The 23,771-nt window shown below is 35.1% G+C and overlaps 1 protein-coding gene across 4 annotated transcripts in view; it reads left to right on the top strand.

Moving 5' to 3' along the window:
• Positions 1-23,771, top strand: part of MAP3K7 (mitogen-activated protein kinase kinase kinase 7) — a 76,626-nt gene that overhangs the window by 22,023 nt on the left and 30,832 nt on the right. For 3 of the 4 annotated variants that reach the window (XR_007401302.1, XR_007401301.1, XM_025444967.3), the window contains exons 6-12: positions 6,038-6,162; positions 8,707-8,835; positions 10,811-10,941; positions 12,505-12,586; positions 15,848-15,978; positions 16,620-16,749; positions 19,869-19,949. Coding sequence is in view for 2 of the 4 variants with exons in the window: in XM_025444967.3 (XP_025300752.1) it covers positions 6,038-6,162; positions 8,707-8,835; positions 10,811-10,941; positions 12,505-12,586; positions 15,848-15,978; positions 16,620-16,749; positions 19,869-19,949 (809 nt within the window). In the remaining 2 variants the exon portion in view is untranslated. The remainder of the gene's footprint in view (positions 1-6,037; positions 6,163-8,706; positions 8,836-10,810; positions 10,942-12,504; positions 12,587-15,847; positions 15,979-16,619; positions 16,750-19,868; positions 19,950-23,771) is intronic. The other variant, XM_025444968.3, reaches the window with a different exon arrangement.

Genomic DNA, 23,771 nt, shown 5'->3' with positions numbered 1-23,771 from the left:
GTGGTTTAGTGCCACCTTCAGGCCAGGGCGTGATCCTGGAGACCCGGGATAGAGTCCCACATCAGGCTCCCTGCATAGAGCCTGCTTCTCCCTCTCCCTGTATCTCTGTGAATAAATAAATAAAATCTTTTAAAAAAATAAATAAGGACATTTAAAATCAGGACCATTTTTTCCTTCTCCTGTATACGTTTATTTTACCTTTTTAATTAAATTATATCTATTTGGGACACCAGAATGGCTCAGTCAAGTTGAGTGGCTGCCTTTGCCTCCAGGCATGATCCCGGAATGCCTCCAGGATCAAGCCCTGCATCATTGGGCTCCCTGCTCAGGAATCTGCTTCTCCCTCTTCTCATCACCCCACTTGTGTGCACGTACACACTCCCTCTCTCTCACTCTCTCTCTCTCTCCCAGATAAATAAACTCTTTAAAATAGATGAATAAATAAATATGTAGTTATTTTCAAATAATATATGTTCATGATTTAAAACAAATGCAAATAGAAGAATATAAAGCGAGTCTTTCCTGCTTCCTGTTTCTACTCCTCAAAGGTAACCACTATTTTGTTTTTTTAATCATGTATGATTTATACTTTATATAATGTTGCTTTTTTCACTTACATGGACATCTTTTCATATCACTATATTCAGATATTTACCGTTCTATTTTTAATAAATAATATTCCCTGTTACTCTTGGTAAATACTCGAAACTATTCTTGATCTTATAAATAATCTTAGACTTGGAAGACTTGATTTTTATGGCTGTTTTTAGAAAATATACTGCTACTGAATTATTTGATGTTTTGAGATTCTGCAAAGTTTTTAATGCCCTAAGTTGGTGCTTCTCAAATTCCTCTCCCCGCCCCTGAACAAAGTTATGATAAAATACAACCTCAGTAGTTTTAAGAGTAGGGAGAAAGAGCCCAAATAATCATCTTTTTTGGATTTTGCATGCAAATTTTGCATTCAACTTCATATATTATGTAATTTGTTTTAAAGTCAATGTTCAGATGTTAAAAATACTTAAGACTGAGTAAAAATGATGGTCTAAGGAGAAGTGCTAGTTTTAACCTGGGGCTCTGTAGGCTCCCTGCCACTTACCTTGGCACACACTGACTGGTATAGTGACAAGGTTTCATACCCTAGTTTACAAAGCACATAAAGTTAAGCCACAATATCTATGTATTTAAATCCTAACAACCTGTGATAGAGATTATATGGAAATGTGGCTTGATTCTTAATGCTCACATAATAAGAATTTTGACATTCCAGCAATATGGCAAACTAGATCAACTGAAAAACCGTCCTACAACAAACACCCAGAGATACTGCATATTACAACAAACATCCTTTTACATACATAGGTGATCTTACAAGAAAATAAGGGAAATCATCAGGGCAAAAAATGGAAAGAACAGAATCCTAAAAGAATATAATCCAAGCATGAAAGCTAAGGGACTGTATGTGAGCTTCTGTCAGTATCAAAAATATAAAGCCCCGGTTTTAATGGCTCTTGTGTAATTGGAGATAAGTCTTTTGTTCTGTACCAGGTAAAATAGCAGAACTGAGATCTCTCCATAAATTTAGTATTCCCAGAGGGAACAACTTAAAAGTAGGCTAGAAAAAAATACCAGTTTTCTTACTTAAGCAAACTTTTATTTCTTAACAGAGATCTCCCCTCTTGTTGTGAATTTGGATTTGCCCTACTTGCACACTTAAGAAAATCCCAACAAGACAATAAAAGTGTTTTGGGATTGGTAGTGTCCCAGGGCATCTGATAGTAATGAAGCTCCCATTTAAAAGTCCTGTGCCTTCAGTCCAGGCCTTTAATTATTCCAGATTAAAATTAATCAAATATGAAGCCACAGTAAAAATTACCACACCCATAAGGGTCCAAGTTACCATGAGTAAAAGTCAGCAGAAATAACACAAAGCAGAATTAAGCTCTCAAATATTTAGACTTCAAATATTTGAAATATGATGTAAATATGCCTATATTATTTACCCAAAAAAAGAATTAAAATATGCAAGGAATAAATTACTCAAAATGGCCAAAAGGACTAAATACAACATTTAGGAATAATTAAAAATTTTAAATAGGGGATCTGAAATACATGACAAGAGAATTGGCAAGCTATAAGATATATCTGCAGTTACCCAGAATGCAACACAACCAAATAAGTAAAGGAGAAAAATGATAGATTAAGGAACAGAGAAAGGAAAGACAGGACTAACAATACAGAACTACAGTAGAAAATAAGATGGAGAGAGTATAATTCAGGAGGGACTGACCAGGAATTTTCTGGACAAAGATGATTTCTAAACAGGGATAAATGAAATCTACCCTATAACACATGTTAGTGAGGCTACAGAACAACAGAAACAAAAGGGAGATTTTTAAATCAGCTAATCAGGAAAGAGATTACCTACAAAGGATTGACAGACGGAAGGGTATATTCCAGCACCATTAGTGGAAGCTGGAAAACTGGAATTATAACTTCACAGAGCTAAGAAAAAAAAGTGTACCTGCCCTAAATTATTTTTTAAGGAGAAGGGTGCAAATTCAAGATGTTTTGAAACAAAACCTGAGAGAATTTACTATAAATGGACCTTAATTGAAGGTATTTGGGAAGAAAGAAAATGATTGCATAGGACAAATATAAGATTCAAGAAGGAATGGTGAAACACATTAAAATAAAAGTTGACTGTATAAAACAAAAATACATTTATGCATGTAAGAGAAGGTGGTTAAAGGGGATTTAAAATAAATAATTATTTCTACTAGTTTACAGAATAACCCTGAGGACTGTAAGCCTTTTAGGTAATGATACAGAAAGTGAGTTACATATTTATTTTTAAATGTTTAACTCTTTTAATAAGCTAATAAAAATTGTCTTTTACTTTTATAGTTCTTTTAATACTTTCTTATGTTGATTTCAGTCTCTATAGTAGTAATAAGTTACATTGGGATATTAAAAAACCTAAGACTCTGAGTATCAGTTTCTTTAAAGGAATCATAATAGCTAAGAATATTAGTTGTTTTAACACCAGCTGCTGTAGCTAATACTGGGCTTATCACAGTAGAAATTTATTGCTTGTGCATGTGAAATCCAAAACAGTTGTTCCTGTTTGGCAGATGATCTTCCGTATTGTCATTCAAGGACCCAGTTATGCTTCCTCCATCTTGTACTTCTGCCATCCTCCAGGGCTTTGGCAACTTAATCATTTAGCCAGCAGATAAAGAGAATGGAGATCACATGAGAGGTTTTTTGAGCCAGGTCTAGAAATGACCCTCCCTTTAATCACATATCAGTGGCCACAATTCAATCTTAGAACTGTAACTTCCTAGAGGGGTTAGGAAATGTCTTGTATGCCCCCAGAGGAAGAAGGAGATGGCTTTTATGAGCAGCTGGCCAGTCCCAGTTACCCAGAGTATTTACTCCTCTAACCACAGGTTAGAACCACTTACTGTTGCCAGTTAAACATCCCAAAGGCTCTTCCAGTCACCATCCAATTCACTGTCCAGGATGAGCATTTCAAGATGACATGTGGTCCTCCAGCTGGTCTAGATGTAGCCTCCCATAGTTTAGAAACAAATGAATTAAAAGGACAAGTTATCTGTCACCTCGCCCTCTCCAACTCACACAATACATAATAACAGAAAGACAGGATAATCAGTAAAAGTTTCCACTGGGAAAAGGAAAGCGTGGAAGCATACCACAGTAACTCGTCTATAGGGATGAAGTCTTGGCATTGTCTAGTCCCTCTGCCCAGGATTTGTGAATGGGGTCTTGATCAAACCTTGCTTCAGCCCTTGGAAAGGAACTCCCTTATCCATTGGTCATGACTCCAAGCTTCACCCTTTAGTAAATTCCTTCTTAATGCATTCTTCATACAATGTCAGATGTGGGTATTGGCATATACTCTCCTCAGAGTTTGTACAGTTTTCACAACCCGCACCTTGCTTATGTAGATCTGGGGTCCTGAGGATTGTTGTAAGACTCAAAACAATCAAAAACTTTTAATTAGGAATTTGTGGTTCCTTTGGCAGTTTAATTTCCTCAAAAGTAGGCTTTTGATCTCCTTGGTTCCTGTCCGTTTCATGTACCTGTAACTATTACTATAATTCCTTTTAGACAGAATCTTGAACCTGGTTTATTTAATTTCTGGCCACACTGCTTTTTCTCAACTGAGTAGAGGCACCTTGAAGCCGTCAAGTTTTAGTGGGAAATACTTTCTCTTAATTTATTCTTTGCTGCAGTACTGAGTCTTAATGGGCCTTTGTCAGTCCTCTTTCCTGCTATTTGGAGTCTAGAAGCAGCCAGCTTTTCCAGTCCTTTAAGGCCACAAATTTGTCATAGGAGACAAATTTTACCAAATGTTTTACCATGTCACTAATGAATCTCTGTCTTTTCCAGTTTTAGCTTTTTTTGCTGCTTAGTGCTAGGCTAATATCAAATATATTAGATTTTTGTGATAGCTACATCCATTTCTATACCATTTTCTTATATTGGTTAGAGTGGCACTGTTATAATAAGCTCTGAAATATCATGGCTTTACAAAGTACAAGTTTTTTGTTTTGTTTTTTTTTTACTCATATGATGTCCAAAAGAAATGTTTTTGATTAGTGAGCAGTTTTCACATTGGTGGCTCAAGATCCCAGGCTCCTTCTGTCTTGTAGTTCAAAAGCCTCTGCATTCAGTGGCATATGAGGAAAGGAAAAGGAATATATGTATGTGAGAGATTTTTATGGCCAGGTTTGAAAGCAAAGTACATTTCCATCTACAACCCATTGACTAGAATGGTCATATAGCCACACCTAACTACTCAAGTCTAGAAAATGTAACCTCTGGGCAGCCCGGGTGGCTCAGCGGTTTAGCGCCTCCTTCGACCCAGGGCCTGATCCTGGAGACCGGGGATCGAGTCCCATGTCAGGCTCCCAGCATGGAGCCTGCTTCTCCCTCTGCCTGTCTCTGCCTCTCTCTCTCTCTGTGTCTCTCATGAATAAATAAGTAAAATCTTTAAAAAAGAAAAGAAAATCTTTTATGTCCAGGAGGGAAAGGAAATGGGGTCAGTGAGCAGCTAACCAGTCTGGCAACATTAGGTTAATCTAACAACTCATTTCTGTTCACCATAAGGTTAATTAAAATAAAATAGTTTATAAACATTTGGACAATGATCCATAATAAGAGATACTTCACAGTCTATCATGTTTACATACTAATGTGTATAAGACTAAAACAACATACATCAAACAGTATTTCATTTTACTAGTTGTGATGTACTTTGATATTTTCTATTCTATTTTTTAAATGCTTTTATAGTCTACTGAATCAATTTTGTGACCTAGGTTTCCAGATCTCTGATATAGATTTTTATGATTTAGAGGATCCCTCCTGGGTGGCTCAGCAGTTGAGCATCTGCCTTCAGCCCAGGGTAGCCCAGGGTGTGATCCTGGAGTCATGGGATTGAGACCTACATCGGGCTCCCTGCATGGAGCCTGCTTCTCCCTCTGCCTGTGTCTCTGCCTCTCTCTCTCTCTCTCTCTCTCATTAATAAATAAAATCTTTTAAAAATACAGATTTTTAAGATTTAGATTTTATGAGTAGGTTTCTGCCTGTAGCTTAAAAAACACTGCAATAGGTAGATTAAGTTTAGGGGGCAAGTGATTTACAAAGGTATTGATATCCACCTACTTCCCTTTCAGGACATATAATGTTTACCTGATAGGACTTTTTTTAAACCCTATGTTTTATTTTCTCCCAGAGAGATGTATAATCAGTAAAGATTATGGAGATAGAGATGGAGACATCAAACTTTTGGCCTAGCAGTCTTGGTCCCAAGAGAACTAGGTTAGGGTCATTTAATTTTTACAAATATTCGTCTGAACCATTAAGCTCTTAGAGTGACCAGGAAACTGGTTGGAAGTTGAATGATGACATTGTGCTTAACCATTTCTATTACCACAAATGTCTCTTCTTTTATTGTAGGAATCAAGTATTGGTCTTACAACCTTTATTTTTGATTTTTTGTAAACAGCTTACTGCTGGTTGCAGGGGGGACAGTTTTAAAAATCTGTGACTTTGGTACAGCCTGTGACATTCAGACACACATGACCAATAACAAGGGGAGTGCTGCTTGGATGGCACCTGAAGTTTTTGAAGGTAAATGACAAAATCATATTGCGATTGATAATCTGCCTTCTTACTCCATGTACATCCGGTGTGTGTTTATGGCTTTATGCTGTTTCCACAGTTTTATTTCTGCATAGTACATATTATAAAGCATATACAGTTGACCCTTGAACAATGCAGAAGTTAGTGGCACTGACCATCCCACACAGTTGGAAATACACATGTAACTTTTGGCTCCCCCAAATTTAACTACTAAGTGACCAGAAGCATTAGTCATAACATAAACAGTTGTTTATCACCTACTTTATATATGTATTATATACTGTATCCTTAAAATAAATTTGAGAAAAGAAAATAGTAAGAGAAATACATTTATAGTATTGTACTGTATTTATCCAAAAAAGAAAAAAAAAAGATACGCATTTAAGTGGACCTCTGTAATTCAAACCAGTATTCACAGGTCAACTGTAGTAAAGTCTAAGGAGTTAGTAAACAAATATAGCCCTAGATCTTAATAGCAATTTGTATTGTCTAGCACTGTTCTATGCAAGTTCAAGTATATATACAGTCAGTCCTCATTTTCATATTCCACCAATTGCAGTTATAAAAACCTGACTATTTTTAACCCTAAAACCAGTATTCTTGGTGCTTTCATGGTTATTTGCAGCCATATACAGAGCAGGGAAAAATTTTGAGTCATCAACACATGTTCCTAACTGAGGAATAAGACAACACACTGCCTTCTTATTTTGCTCTCTACTTAGTGCTTTTTTTTCCTATTTTTTTATGTGCTTTTTGTTGGTGATTTCACTGTTTAAGATGGCCTCCAGAAGCAGCATTGAAGTGCTTTCTAGTGTTCCTATTTATAACAAGGCTGTGACATGTCTTAGAAAATACATGTGCTGGCTAATCTTTATTCAGGCATGATTTATAGTGCTGTTCCATGAGTTCAATGTTAATGAATGTCCAATATATATTAAATAAAGTATCTTAAACAGAAACACATAATAAAACAAGGTTATATATTGATCAGTTGACACTAAGGTTCATAGGAACCTAACCCTGACTGCACCTACGAGCAATGATTCAGCAGTCACTAGTCCAGTCGTCACAAACTGTATAGAACATAAAGACCAAGAATAACAAGAATCAACTGTGCTTTGTATTAGTTTCCTAGCAATTAAAAATTGACAGCCTAAGTTTAAATGAGCATGCCTTAGAAGGAATGCAGGTAATTTGGTTTAAATATAATACTAAGAAAGGCAAGTAACTGATAAACTTGTTTAATTTCTTTTACATCTCTGTACCTCAAGTTATAAAAGAGAGATCTGCAAGTTTCATAACAGGTTTCTGTATGAAAATATTAAGTTATATTTTAAATGAGAAAAGTTGATTAAAGATGTGGGATTTGTATGTTAGGAAGTATGGCTGTCCAGAAGATTCAGATATGTTTAGTAATCAGATTCTGATTATGGCCTATTTATTTTCTTTTTGGCAAATTTAAAGTATTTTGTTTCTTTGTTTCTAGCCACCTGAGAGAGAAATTTACCGTGCAGTTGGTCACTTGAGTAGAGCTATTTTGCCATAAAATTCAATTAAAAAGTGAATGAACTAGCAAATGTTAAATTATACAATTAACCAAATAATGTCTCTTTTTTAAGTTCATGTGTAGAATACACTGGCTTAAAACTATTCATTTAAAATGTTTTCCTGTGAGTTAGCATAGTTTTACTATAGTGTGAAAAGCAAAAAGATTTATTTATACAAAAGAGGCAAGAAATAAGTTATTTTTAGTATTTAGAGTAGCAAAATTCATACTATGAGGCTATATAGATTTCTTCATTTCTGAAAGATGTCAGCACCTAAAACCAAAATTAGATTGTAATATCATTTTAATGCTTACAGTAGATTGCTTAGTGCATGTGAAGTACACACGCTACATACAAATGTAATTATCACTGTAATCATTGTTCATTCTTACAGTGGGTTTTTTGGGGGTTTTTGGCTGTTTATTGGGCTGATTCACCCAATTTAGTGATCCTATAAATTTTTCAGCATAATCTGCTTACTATAAATTTGTTATCTATAATTTTCACTGCTTACAACTGTTAAGTTTACAAATTAAGAATTTTATCTTGCCAGATATTTAGAAGAAAGTCATAACATTAAATTAGAAATTTCTTCTGCCTTGATAGAGTAGTTCCATCAAGAGAATGAATGGGGAAAGAAAATTTAAGATTAAAAAGTTACAGAAAGGAAAGTACAAATGCTTTATTCTCTACCTTAGAGAAAGTATAAGTCTGAGTAAATAAAAAATAAATCCTGTGCCTCTCAGTGAAAAGGTATGAAGTGTCCAGCTTTCTAAAGTGTTTTTTTAGTGCATTATTAATACTTAATTCATAAGTAAATGTTTTGTTGCAGAGACATAAGGTACTTAGGAAAGAGTAATTTCCCAGCTCTGTGTGTTGTGTCCTCCTGTTTTTGTACACAGTGCTGTTAAAAATTTATGAAAGCAGTTGTTTCTGTAAGTCATGTAGAAAAAGAATCTTGAAATTATACCACCTTTTTCTCTAGGTAGCAATTACAGTGAAAAATGTGATGTCTTCAGCTGGGGTATTATCCTTTGGGAAGTGATAACACGTCGGAAACCCTTTGATGAGATTGGTGGCCCAGCTTTCCGTATCATGTGGGCTGTTCATAACGGTTAGTAAAACGAAGTTTTTCTTTAATATATTTTGTATATTTTCTGTCTGGAAAATTGCGTCTACCTTAAAGAAGACCATTTATCAAAAAAAAAAAAAAAAAAAGAAGAAGAACGTTTATCCCAAATATTAAAATATCCAGTTCTTTGTTACCAGAATACTTTGCTCTCATCAGTCTCCTACTCTCCCCCAAAATCAAGGAGGGCAGAGGTGAGAGTGGTCCCATCCTTTGCCCAAGGCTGAGGAGGTCTGCTGATTCTGCTGATTAGGGAAGAGCCATCAGTAGACAGCCAGAGCCAAGTACCTAGGTTGGCTTTCTCCAGGGGATAGAGAAGCATCAGATTGGACTCTGTGAAGAAAATAAAATTTTTAAATTAAATTAATAAAATCTTTCTCAAGGTTCAGATAATTGAGGAGATATAACCTTTTCTTTTGAGGGAGTAAAAGATAATAAGAGTTGTTACTTCAGCTATTCATAAAGGCAGAACATAGCGCTTCACATATGCTTTCTTTTTAAAATCTTCTCATTCACCCTTATAAGGGGAGTACTATTATTGCTTCATTTTACAATTTTACAGAGACCGAGACCTAGAGAGGGAAAGGAAGTTGCCCAAGGTCACCAGATTAGTAAGTGGTATTGCTGGGATTCACATCCATATCTTTCTGACTCCCAATGCCCATATTTTTAGGTTATATTGATTTATGAATTCAGTATCCTTATATCCCTCCTGCTCCTTTCAGACATGTAATTGTGATATTTCTAACCACTCAGGATGTTAGAATACATGTTCTTCATTAATCAAGTTACTTCACATTTGATTTGGGAAAATAAACTCTTCATGAAGGGAAATTGCTTAACCTTCCTAATTTTTATTTCACTATTATTTAATTTCTATCAATTGGTTATAATCATTGTGATTATGGCATTTTAATTTTTTTGGCATTTTAATACACTGTTCCACAGATCATAAAATACTTACCTAACTAAGTATCATAGACTTGTCAAACAGTATCATTATCTGAGTAATCCTAAGTGTTTTTATTGGTTTCCTGTACTACTTTTCATTTTACTACCTTTAATGTCATTGTAGAGAATGCTAGAGTAATGACTAAGACAATTTGTTGTGTTTTTCTGTCAATTGTCAGTAAATTATCAACTCGGTAAAGTAAGGAATAAAAGAGCTAACTTGTTGGTAAAATTACAAAGACTTCATAATACTAAAGGCTTTTTTTAAGTTAGGGACCTCACTATAGTATTTACACAAAAGTTGACAGTTTTCTGGCTGTGAAATGATGGATTCACAGCAGCCAAAAAGGTCTGCCACTGACAAAAGAGTTATTTAGAGGTCACTGAGTATAACACCATAGTTGATGACTTTCCTGATATGAAAGAGGATTTTTCAAACACATTTGAAAGTTTTACAGTGAATCTGAAAATATAGTTCAGGTAAGATTACTTAAAACCACCATTTAATTTTTTTTTAATGAAGTGCCCACTAAGCCATTATTATTTGTTACAGGAAAAAGTTTAGAATAAATGAGATAGGGGGCAGCCCTGGTGGCTCAGCGGTTTAGCGCCACCTTCCATCCAGGGCCTGATCCTGGAGACCCAGGATCAAGTCCCATGTCAGGCTCCCTGCATGGAGCCTGCTTCTCCCTCTGCCTGTGTCTCTGCCTCTCTCTCTCTCTCTGTCTCTCATGAATAAATAAATGAAATCTTTAAAAAAAAAAAAAAAAGAATATTTCTATCTTACTCTTACTATAATGCACATAAAAATTTTATTTTAACTTTGCAAAAGGTGTAGCTTCCCCTTTATGAAAATACAATGTTAACAGAAAAAAAAGTACTTCACTATTCCAAAATCTTAAATTACAAGATCTATAAAATAAGTACTGTGTTGGAAATACATATAAAAATTTTATACCATTCTTTTGGATAAATACATTCTTCCCCCTCCTCTAATTTTCAATTCTAGGTACTCGACCACCACTGATCAAAAATTTACCTAAGCCCATTGAGAGCCTGATGACTCGTTGTTGGTCTAAAGATCCTTCTCAGCGCCCTTCAATGGAGGAAATTGTGAAAATAATGACTCACTTGATGCGGGTATAATCCTTCTTTTGAGGGGCTTTGGATTTAGGGGAATTTGATAGATACTGAGTTTGGATGGGGTTTAATGTGAAGAGACATTATTGCTATTTTCTGCTTTATACTTTTCTGTTTTGTCCAGTTTCAAATGGGCATTTATTACTCATATTCAGAGGAGGAAACATCATTTTGGGGAAAAAATCGAGTTCTTTATAATGGAAAGATAACTAGACTTGGTTTCTGAACTTGCTTTTTCCTCTTGCTTAACTTAGTGGACAAATGCGTTTGTCTTGATAGGACTTAGGTATTTTCTGACTCTAATACTTGCCAAACTAAATTTTAAATTTTCTTGAGTACAGATCTTCATCAAGGAGTCATTTATACAGGGCAATAGAACAGTTGTATACCCAGGCACATTTGTTTAAATGATTTTTACCTTCTGGTGTTTCATTGCACAGTTTTAGCTTTTCATTTGCCATTAAAATGTTAAACTTCTAGGATTTATAGATAGGATTTTTTAATTTAGAGGAACCCTTTCAAATGATTATCAAAATTTCTTAGTCTATAAACAAACAGTTTGAGAATTATTTGAATAATTTTAGGCCTTTAGTTTTGGGTGCACTAATAAAATCTATCGAGTGGTACTTTGACTTGAAAAGTTCACATACTTATGAAAGTGCCTGAATTTCAGAACAGTTTGCTCAATAGAAGAACCCTTCAATCTCCTTACATATAGATTTTCTAAATGGCTAGAGATTTGTTTATTCTATTGAAAATGATTTAGGCAAACCAAGCTTGAAGTAATCTGATTAAAACTTACCATCATATGTGAATTCCAGCTATACATAGGATCCTAGGCCCTAAAGATACATTCATAAGAAATCTACTTCGTCTCCGTAGTGAGATACCTTAAAACATTGGGATATAAAAATTGTTCAGATTGTTGTTGTACTTACATGTGCTTTGTCTGATTTGAAAAGAAAACCTTTCCTTTTCTCCCCTAATTTCTAATGTTTGCCCAGCAAAAATTTCCAATATTATATCTCCAGTTTATAGAGGAACAGCCATAATCTATTTTTGATATTCAAAATATTAGTTCTGACAATTATTCTATGGCATACCAAGCTCAACTGTCAGACTGACAGAAATTTCAACAGTTTGGAAGTTTGTATCAGCAGAACATAAATACATTTTATATAATTATAAAAAATACATTTTATATAATTATAAGGAATGATACTATTATATTACCTATGTTCCTCTAGAAAAATATAGCTGTGTTCTTTAGAACTGTCTAGGCTCTGTGTAAAATAGATACTTAAGTACATACATGGCATTGATCACAGGTGAAATACAAAAGAGTAGCACATTATCATCATCTTTGTAAAACCAAAAACCTAAGGCATATACTGAGTATATGTATCCACAAATTCAGTATATGCCTTAGAGAAAATGAAGCAGTATCTTTGCTACTTTCACATCTCAGGACAAGGAAATAATGTGTATTCTTCAAATTAATTTTCACAGGATTTATTTTACGTTAAAGAAATTTTAAATTGTGATTTACTTTTTCATATATAGTACTTTCCAGGAGCAGATGAACCATTACAGTATCCTTGTCAGTATTCAGATGAAGGACAGAGCAACTCTGCCACCAGTACAGGTAAATGGATAGATTGGAAGAGTAATAACCTAATTTTTTTGTCTCTGTTCCCATGAAATTATAATCAAGAGGTAATGAATGATGTCTCCATTTGCATTTTAATTTCTTCGTTTCATATGATTGACTGCAATTTGGGTTTCCAGGTGCATCATTCTTCATGAAGGTATCCAGATTAAAGAGTTACTAAAGATCTGCTTCCAAGTATTAGAATTCTTGCATAGTTAAATATAAAAATATGGAATATTGTATTGCTGGGAATGTCATTCTTTATTTGAAAGAAAATCATTTTTACACAGATAACGGCTTGATCAAATAATATTAGAAATCATTGTAAATGTAAAAATCAGTGTATTTCTTCTTCGTATTTCACCCTACTTATTTCACCCTACTTTGTAGAAAAGCCTGTAGAAACTCTTATTTAAGAACTCTTGTTTTTAGTTCAAAGTTCCTTAGTTTTCTAAATACAAGGTAATAGTGGGATCCGTAGTATGTGAACATCAAAAAAGACAGTAGAGATAACTCTCTTAGAAAAATTGTGCTTTTCAAAATATATGGCCTTTTAAGTATTTTTATTAAGATTTTATTTTTACTGATCTGTTTCCCCAACCTCGAAAATAATTACGTTTACTTTAAGCTGGCTTAATAGTTATTACCAAATTCCATCTTTACTGAAAATCTGTAAGTTGCTCTGAATTCTAAAGTGAACTTCTCTGAAATTCCATGATTTGTTTCTGCCACCACCTCCAGACTCTCTCCCTGTTTAAGTACTGTGACCTTCAGTCCTTTGATCTTTCCATCTTTTCACTGAGCTCCAGTTCTCACAGAGCCTTCCTTTCACTTAATTCCAGTTATTTTAATTTCTTGTCTCAGGCTTGTTTGGCTATTAACCACAAGTGGTCAAATCTGACACTTGCAGGGCAGCCTGGGTGGCTCAGCAGTTGAGCATTTGCCTTCAGCCCAGGGTGTGATCCTGGAGACCTGGGATGGAATCCCACGTCAGGTTCCCTGCATGGAGCCTGCTTCTCCCTCTGCCTGTGTCTCTGCCTCTCTCTCTCTGTCTCTCATGAATAAATAAATAAAATCTTAAAAAAAAAAAAAATCTGACGATTGCTTTTGCTTGCCTCTGCCAGTATGGGTGCACATGGCTGGAGACAACACGTATTTACTGTCTTCAAACACCTTAGTGATTTAGTGATGCTACATGGCTGTCCTATAATTTAGTCTGTCTCCTCTCACTTAGGTGACTTAACTTTATACTTTAACCTGTCTCCTCAAATGTCAAATAATCTCCTCTTCACTCCTCACTTTCAGCTGATCTTATTTTCTATTTCTTTGAAAAATTGGATTGATCAAAAGGTAGCTTCCAGAAGCTCCCCCACTACATCTGCCCACCGGCCGGTATCTGTGCCCATCTGCTCTACATTCTTTTCTGTTACCATGGCTGAGCTCCTCACCAGAGGCAAGCTTGTCTACTTAGGCAGTGTATCCCATCTGCTCTTCCCAGCAGTTCTTCCCTCGGTCTTTTGCATCATCAGTTTTAGCCTTTCTACTGGAATCATTCATTCCCAGGGCATATATAGTCTGTATTTGCATCCTCTTAGCTTCTCTCTTCCCATTCTCTCTAGTGCCCAGTCCATTTAGGCTTTTATATACTACTACTCCAGAATTACCCCTGTCAATGTTACTAGTTGTCTCCACATGACTAAATTGAAATGATTTTCACTTCTCATTGTTTCTTTAAAAAAAAAAAAAAAAAAAAAAGATTTATTTATTTAAATAAGCAAGAAGGAGAGAGACCATGTACAGCAAGGGCAGGGGGAGAGGGAGAAAGAGAATCTTAAGCAGACTTCCTCCTGAGCAGGGACCTGACCTGGGTCGTTTTGGTTTTTGTTTTTTTTTAAGATTTTATTTATTTATTCATGAGAGACACACATACACAGAGGCAGAGACACAGGCAGAGGGAGAAGCAGGCTCCATGCTGGGAACCCGACGTGGGAAGTGGGACTCGATCCCAGGTCTCCAGGATCACACCCTAACCCGAAGGTGGTGCTAAACTGCTGAGCCACCCAGGCTGCCCTGACCTGGGTTCTTATGACCTGAGACCTGAGATCATGACCTGAGCCAAAACCAAGAATCAGATGCTTAACCAACTGTGCCACCCAAGTGCTCCTAGTTCTCATCTTTTTTGGCTTTCAGTAACATTTAACACAGTTCATTACCTTCTCCTTATATAGAGCATTTTCTTTAGTTAGTCCACAGGTTACCATATGAGCCTGGGTTTCCATCTTCTATCTCTGGCCACTTTCTCTGATGGTTTCCTATGCTGGTAACTTTTTATCTTCCCAACCTATACATGTCACCATGCCTAGCGTTCAGTCATTAAGGCTCTTTTGTTTATCTCTCTACCCTCATTTCCTCAGTAATCTCATCCAGTATCATAGTTTTATATACCATCTATTTACTGATGTTTTGCTTCATCCCTGGCCTGAACTTCATACTCCTATATCCAGCTACTTGATATCTAATAGGAACTCAAACTTTTTTTTTTTTTTAAGATTTTTTATTTATTCATGAGAAACACACAGAGAGAAAAAGGCACAGACAGAGGCAGAGGGAGAAGCAGGCTCCATGCAGGGAGCCTGACGTGGAACTCGATCCCGGGTCCCCAGGATCATGCCCTGGGCTGAAGGCGGCGCTAAACCGCTGAGCCACCCGGGCTGCCCAGGAACTCAAACTTAACATATTCCAAACTAAGCTCCTGATATACCCTTCAAATTTAGTTTTCCCATGGTCTTCCCCATCTTGATTAATAGCCACTTTGATTTACTAGCTCAGACTAAGAACCTTACAGTCACCCTTGACTTTAGAAGACTAAGCATTTTGGTTCCCTGTTTCTGCTATCCTTAAGTTTCATTTAAAATGGGTTTGGAGGGCAGCCCGGGTGGCTCAGTGGTTTAGCACCACCTTCAGCCTGGGGCATGATCCTAGAGACCCAGGATCGAGTCCCACGTCGAGCTCCCTGCATGGAGCCTGCTTCTCTCTGCCTCTCTCTCTGTGTGTGTCTCTCATGAATAAATAAGTAAAATCTTTAAATAAATAAATACATACATAAATAAAGGGTGTGGATATCTTCATTGGCTTGAAAAGTCTTAGTTTCGATTCATATCTTGTTAGTTTAGAAAAGAATTTAAATTACATATTATTGAACAAAGCATCTGTATAATTCCCAATTTGTAATCATAAATATTTCTGCTTTCCTAGGCTCATTCATGGACATCGCTTCTACAAATACCAGTAATAAAAGTGACACTAATATGGAGCAAGTTCCTGCCACAAATGATACTATTAAACGCTTAGAATCAAAATTGTTGAAAAACCAGGCAAAGCAACAGGTTTGTTTTGTTACTAAAAGTAAAATCATATGATGACTTTACTAGTAGTCATAACTTTATACTGACTGAAACTATTTGTCATCTTCCATTATACAAATGCTGAATCTTGTTCCTGAAGCAGATAACCATAGAGACATAAAATGAGATTCTCCTACCATTTATCACAATCAAATTGTTTTCCCTTCTGATGATTGCTGCCTTTGCCAATAGTGCAACTCCCTCCCTGTGATGTTCCCTAGCTTTAATGGTTGATTAAAAATGTAAAGTGCTAAAAAAAAACCGGTTCTGCTACCCAGTTAAAGGAATTTGTCCTAAATCTATCATTTCATATTGTTCAGATTTATTATCTTTTTGTGTTGTTGGTTAAAAAGTATTTTAGGTAGTAATTTTATTTATCTTACCTGAGGCATTTAGGTTAACTAATAATTGTAGCCTCTAACTCCCAACTCCAGTGACTGCCCTTTCTTAAAAGCAGCCATCTGTAGCTTGCTCTCCCTTAACCCCTGCAATTTCTTCTCCCTTAAAACTTTCTTTCAGAACAGAACAGAATCCATAAGAATCTTAGGTGATATCTTCCTCCTCCTAGGCTGCCCAGGAGTTTTAAATTTAAAGAGCTTCAGTAATTCTTGTAATTTTAACAGAGTGAATCGGGACGTTTAAGCTTGGGAGCTTCCCGTGGAAGCAGCGTGGAGAGCTTGCCCCCAACCTCCGAGGGCAAGAGGATGAGTGCTGACATGTCTGAAATAGAAGCCAGAATTGCTGCAACCACAGGTAAAAAGGAAACAAAAACCTAAAGAGAAGTGGAAATAAAAGTTTTAATTGTTTCAGTAGTGGGAATGTCAGGTTTTTTGTGTCATAAATTTTTTTCAAGCAGGAAGTAGGCTTACACTATACTTTCTAAGTTTCTAGCCATAATTTGTATGTTTTTCTCCAATTCCAAATAAGGCAAGTATGACTTACAAAATTATTTGGATCATAAAATATATTTTTATTAAATATAAATCTTTCACCTCAAACATGAGGTCAAAATTTAAGTAGGAAATTGAAATCTTGCCAAAATTAGAATGTTTCAGCAGATTTTTAGTGATTATACTAGAAATTGTGCTGACTTCAAATAATAGCAAATATTTTGTTTTGAAATTAGCAGAAAAATGTACTCTAGATCCAAATATGATTTGGCCATACTGTGTGTTCCTCTTCCTTCCAGTAGCAAGAATAGCCAAGTTGGTATAGATAATTCTTTTAATTGTTATCTAAAAGATCATGGTAATTTTATTCAATCCTGGAAAAGCTAGTATTTGAATTCCATTTTTTCACTTAAATGATTAATGATTAATTACTGAAGGACTGGTTTTCACAAAAACAATTACAGTTGACCCTTGAACATCACAGGGGTTAGGGATATCAACCTGCCTTGCAGTTGAAAATCCACATGTGCCTGGGTGGCTCAGTCAGTTGAGCATCTGACACGAAGTCTTCTTAAGATTCTCTCCCTCTCCATCTGTCCCTTCTCCACTCACTCTCTCTTGCTTTCTAAATGAATAAATAAAATCTAAAAAATAAATAAATCTTTTTAAAAAAGAAAATCCATATGTAACTTATGACTCCCCCAGAACTTAAGAATATTATAAGGAGAATAGGGGCACCTGGGTGGCTCAGTGAGTTGGGCGTCTGCCTTTGATTCAGGTCATGATCCCAGGGTTCTGGGATCGAGCCTGCTCAGCATGAAGTCTGCTTCTCCCTCTCTCTCTGTTGTTTCCACTTCTTGTAATCCCTCCCTTTCCCTCCCTCTCTCTGTCAAATAAAATCTTTTTAAAAATGTAAGGAAAATACATTAATAACACTATATTGTATTTTTTTTAACCATGTATAATTGGACCCTCGCAATTGAAACCCATGTTGTTCAATGGTCAGTTGTATATATTTTATTACCTGAGTGAATTACCAGTTTTTAGCTAGGTAATGCTGGTTTAATTTGTTTTCGTTCCAGTTCTTCCAGGGGTAGAGGAAAGCTAATTATAAAAGTAAATACATTTCTTTTGTGGAAAATGTGGAAATAAAAACAACCAAAAACCAGTTTTCCTTAACTGTCCCCCTAAGAGATAAACTCTTAACAATTTTGTGTCTTTACTTCTAGTCTTTTAACCGTATGTATGTATACATGTGTATTTTCATGCATATTAGTATGTATATTTCTTAACTTAGCTAACCAGGTTTCTTTGGAGTTTTTTTAGGTCTTTTTTTCTCATTTGTTTTTTTTTTTTCTTCTAAATAGAATGTTGTCATTTTTTGTGGAGCTCTTTTCAGAAAGAAGTTTCCCAGAAGACCATCATATTGTACTTGTCTTCATCTAATAATGAACACTGATTATATTAGCATTAGAATCAGCTAGCTACAACAGAATATTCAAAATAGCAGTGTCTTTAACACATAAGCTTTGTTTTTCATACATAGAGAAATTTGAAATTTGCTCTATGATCTTAGACAGCTGAGCTCCTCTGTCTCTGGGCCACAATTCTATTGTGTGGCTTCCATCTTCAAGGTTATTTTGTGCTCTAGAATAGCTATCATAATTTCAGTCATCACACCCACAATCCAGGCAGCAAGAGGGGAAAATTAGAAGGCCATAGGATACATGCCCAAGTTCTTTCAAGGATCTTTACCAGAAGTTTCCCCTATCTACTTCCATAGAGATGCCTTTGGCCATAGTAATAGATGGCTACATGGGGCTGCAAGGAAAAAACGGATCTGTGATCTTTTATGTAGGAACATTGCTGTCCTGGGTAAAGTCAGTGTGCTGTTGCTAAGAAAGAGGGGAAGAATAGAGATTGGCAGGGGACTAGCAATCTTTGCCACACAGATGGATCTTCATAAATGATCAAATTGAATGGAGCTTACCAGCCACTAACAAGCTCTCCTACTCTCTGAGTCACAAGTGTTCTTCTGTGGAGTGAGGGCATCTCAGTATAGCATTAGATGAATAGTGTATACAGTGACACATCTTCACACTTGGGAAACCTTTCACTTTAGGGATGTCATTCAAGTTAGATCTGCTAAATAATAATTACTGCTCTAAAGTGGTGTTATAATTTATATCTTTTCTGGTCAGGTACTGGTTTATAATTATTCTGTACAGAAGTGATACTTCAGTAGGTTAAAAACAACCACATATATTTAAATTATCCTACCCTCTAAATGTGGAACAGATGTTGAACATCCACTGAATTTTATACAGTTCAGATTTTTTTAATGAATTGTCTTACTTTGAAAGATTCATATTCTCCAGCTTTTAACACTGTTCACATTTAATGGGAATGTACTTTGACCTTTGGAAACTACAGCAAATATTCAGCTGAATAGAAGTGTATGTAAATATTTATTTACAAAAGCATATATGTTTTGTACTTTGATTCAATAATTACCATTTAATCACAAATTTCACTTTATAGCAACTTCAAGAAACATCTAATTTGAACATATATTCCTTTGTTTGTGTAATTAAAACAAATATGGTGGCTTATTTCTTTTTAACTCCTGTCTCCCTTCCCACTTTCATCCTAGCCCTCCATCGCTTATCAGTGATTCCACTTAGGTAGATTGTTTCCCATGTTTGAAATTTAGCTTCCTCACTACTGTGCAGCTTTGTCTCTGTCCTTTTTTTTTTCCCCCTGCTAATTAAAACCAGTATGTGAAAATCTTTATTGATAGTTTGTTTTCTCCTAAATCATGCCTTTTCTTAGCATGAATGAAAAGTTAGATAGTTCTGCATGCCATTCTGCATGAAGTATTAACATAACTATTTGAAAATTATTCTGTTTTTGTAGTTAATCGTTTTCTGTGTTACTGTTTGTGGTTGTTTGCATGTATACTGTATATATATGTTTTTGCAGCCTATTCCAAGCCTAAACGGGGCCACCGTAAAACTGCTTCATTTGGCAACATTCTGGATGTCCCTGAGATCGTCATATCAGGTATCATAGACCACCTGAGTTGGTCTAATAGCTGTGGGACCGGAATAATGATCCCTGGTACTTATAAAATGCTTCTTGCTCCAATTGTTATAGGACATAAAAATAGATACCTTGCATGCAGTGATTAGGGAGACAGACTGAAAGGTAATACATTTATATATTCTGAAGCAGACTTGACAGGATACCTTAAATCTCCAAAAATGAGGGTAGCATAGAAGGCAAAATAAACCTTTTCTCAGAAGGGGAGAATACCAGCCTAGAATTTTATCAGCTTCCTCCCTGCTTTTAAGTGAGGTGAGCTAAACCAAGACTTTATTTGCACCCAGCAGAAAAAGGAAACAACTGTTTAAAATATTTACTGTTCTTGGCTCCTTTCCTTCCTTAGTTTCTACTTTTGGGGTTCCTTTTAGACTTCCTATCTAAGCCTCTTTCTGTTGGTAGCAAGTGAAATTTGAAGTTAAGAAAAGAGAATTGCTAAATAACATTTTGCCTTAACCTAGAAAATAGAAACAAAGTAAAAGAGATTTGCTGTTTTGCATGGTATCTTGCCAAAGAATCATGGTCAGTTCTGATTCTTGTATGTTATCAAGAGAATCTTCTTGCAAACTACATGTTTTTATACCTAACTAGCACATGGTACTTCAATGTCTTAAATTGGTAAATTGCATTTATTTGTTATGGTGATAATTTCATAGATAAATCTCAATCACCGTTTTTGACAGACAACAAACGTGTGTCATCAAAATTAATCATTTATTACTCTGTCTGCTTTGGGTTTTCCTCTACCTCTTCCCCGTAAAGAAATACACAGTTTTCCCACACACATTTATGGGTATGTTTTGGGTAAATTCCTCAGGGCTATGCATTGCCCGTGATTGTGCTTTTAAAATAGTTTTGTTTCGTAGTTTAATACCTACAGGTCATTTTCTCCTCCAGTAAAGTGAAAACAGAATACAGACCATGTCTTCATTATATATTATTGATTGTATCAGCAGCTATCTGGCACTGGGCCTCATGCGCAGTATTTAATAAATATGTGCCTGTTAAATGAACCAACTATTATTGACCTCCCATGGCTAGGAACTAGGATACATATAAAATCTGTATAAACTATAAATATGCATAAAACATAATTCTTAGGTACTTTGTATAAAACCACTTTATATTAGATTAATTTTTATTTTTTCAAAGTGATTTATTTTATAACATCATCATTATTGCTGTTCAGGGAAAAGAGTTTAACCTATTTCTCACATAGCAATTTCGTTAATTGAGTCATGGCCTGCATGCATAATTAACAGAGTACTTGAGATTATTTCACCTCCATACTGAAAGGTACTGTGTTTAGGGGCATATTATTTTGACTAAAGAAGTAGCAACATTTAGACATACATACTATGAAGCTGTGATTACTTTAAATGTTTGAATCAAGAGTATTTAGGCATATGGCAATATAGTCTTAATCCATGTCTTATGAGTAAGCACTAATAATATATACAAACTCATGTAGTGAACAGTGTAGCCAGTACTGTACAAAATAATGAGGGAGAGAAAAGAGAAAGAAGAGTTTTGATGGTTCTCAACCAGGATGAATATGCCCTCCAGGGGATATTTGGCAACATCTGGTAACATTTTTGGTTGTCACAAGTGGCAGGTGGCAAATAGTGGGAAGGACCCCGGGATGCTGCTAAACACCCTACAATGTATCAAACAGTGTTCCACAAGCCAAGAATTATCCAGCCTAATATGACACTTGGTCAACCTGCCAAGGCTGAGAAACCCTGCTTAAATGCTCTTGTGTGGCCTATAAAGTAGTTTAAGGTACATTATCTCAATTGACCTCTATAGCAGTCTTAATAACTAGGTTACCAGATAAAATTAACAGCTGTTTTATAAATGAGGAACTTAATCTAATGAATTTTGAGTGGTTTTCTCAGAGCCACATAGCCAGGATCCCAAACTAGATCTGATTCCAATCACATCCATTTTCTCCTCTTTTGTTTGAGGAGGAGAAGACAGAAAAATTGTCTTGCTCCTTTTTAGTGTCCACATTAAAGAGACCTTTTTGGCTAACAGACCCTCTTTTGACACTATGTCCTTATAGAGTCAGGAAACTATAATTCTGCTCTTAATTGCCAGAGCAACAATGCTGTTCACATAGAAATAGTATTCAATAACACATTTTATTAAATATTCTTGGTGACTTTTTTTCCCCCAGATATCTAAACAGTAACCTAATCAGTTTTTACTTTCTTTAATAAAAGATTAATACAAGCACTGGACTTATAACAATTGGACATAAGAGCGAGATATTAATGTATTCTTAGGTTGTATTTTTAAATTAAATATAAAAATATAACCCATGCTTTGGGAGTACTTCAGATGTCTTACATGGCCATTTTAAATTACAAAGAGGGATACTTAATTGCCAGAATTTCTTGGTACCTTGTGCAGTTTTTTTCCTGAAAGTCTGTTTCCCATAAGTTCTGTGGTATTAAATACCTCTTGATAATACCCAAACTGGTATTTATTAATATTGGATCCCAATTGTAAGCACTTTTTTAAAATATAACTATATTTTTTATCTTATCTGTTATGAATAAATATAAGCAAAGTAAATATAAGTGTAGAAGTTTCTTGCTCAGGATTTAAACTATTTGACCTACCATTTTCTAATCTATTCGTTTATTGAACATTACAAAATGATAAGCTGAAATGAACTTTGAGAAGAGGAAATAGCCTTTCTTAAATGTCTTCTAAAACTTGGAAATTTTAAAAACATAATCATTTCTCCCGTTTAGCCGGTACATTTTAACTTGTATTACTTTTATTTGAAGAAAAGGTGAATGACTGGCATGTTATTAGATTGCTTTAAATTTACTAATTTTTTTTCCTCCCAAGATTTTAATAAGAATATGATTTTTTATTTATTGGGTTTTTCCACTTGATTTTTTTACTTTCCCACATTCATTTTTGTTACTCTCCAAGCTTCCAAGGTTCTATTCCCTCCCCCAATCTTTATTTCATATACTCAAATGAAATAGGGATTATGAATTGTGAAACTATATAATACGTTTTGATAATAACATTTACTGGTGTTAGAATACCTAAATTTTGCATTTCTTTCAAAGATGCAGATGCCAGAGATAAACAGGTAAAATGTCCAAAAAAAAATTAACAAAACAGGAGCAACAAACTTTTCCCATTTAAAGCATGGAGTAAGAGACTTGAGTAGTTAAGTCATGATTTTGTTCATGGCTTTAGTTTGAGTGGTTGAAAAAAGTCAGCAGTTCTGCTCCTGTGTCCTTGAGTGAATAGTTACAGCACGTAAGGAAATCAACTGCAGTAATAATGTATTTTGAAATCCACTGAAAAAAAGGTACTATTTAAGTACATACAAAAGATTTAATTGAAACATTTATCTTCTATACTTCTTCTCTTCTAATATGAAATTCCTTATACAGAGTTTATACCAGATTGCTATCCTAAAATGATCTGTATTTCCAAATATTGCAAAAGTAAATTTTTCCAAATACTGATACTGTGTGACTACCGGAATTTTGAATATATCTTTAAAAAAGTAAACCATAAAGTTTTATAGGATATTTATATTTATACCCAGTGGTACTGAATTTCTTTGTTCAGACTAAATTATAATGCTTGAGTTGATTTAAAACACTTGAAAATTCTCATTTATTCTGTAGATAAGAATAGCTTTAATGTACTTCAATTTGAGATCCTTGAATAGTGGTGCTTCAGTATACCTTTTGCAAGGCTAAAATAACATGGCATAGCATTTTAGAATCATAGTATGCTTTGACC

This window comes from Canis lupus, chromosome 12 (assembly GCF_003254725.2).
Source record: "Canis lupus dingo isolate Sandy chromosome 12, ASM325472v2, whole genome shotgun sequence".
In the NCBI taxonomy this organism is placed as follows: Eukaryota; Metazoa; Chordata; class Mammalia; order Carnivora; family Canidae; genus Canis; species Canis lupus.
This window is presented reverse-complemented; position numbering and strand designations above follow the sequence as displayed.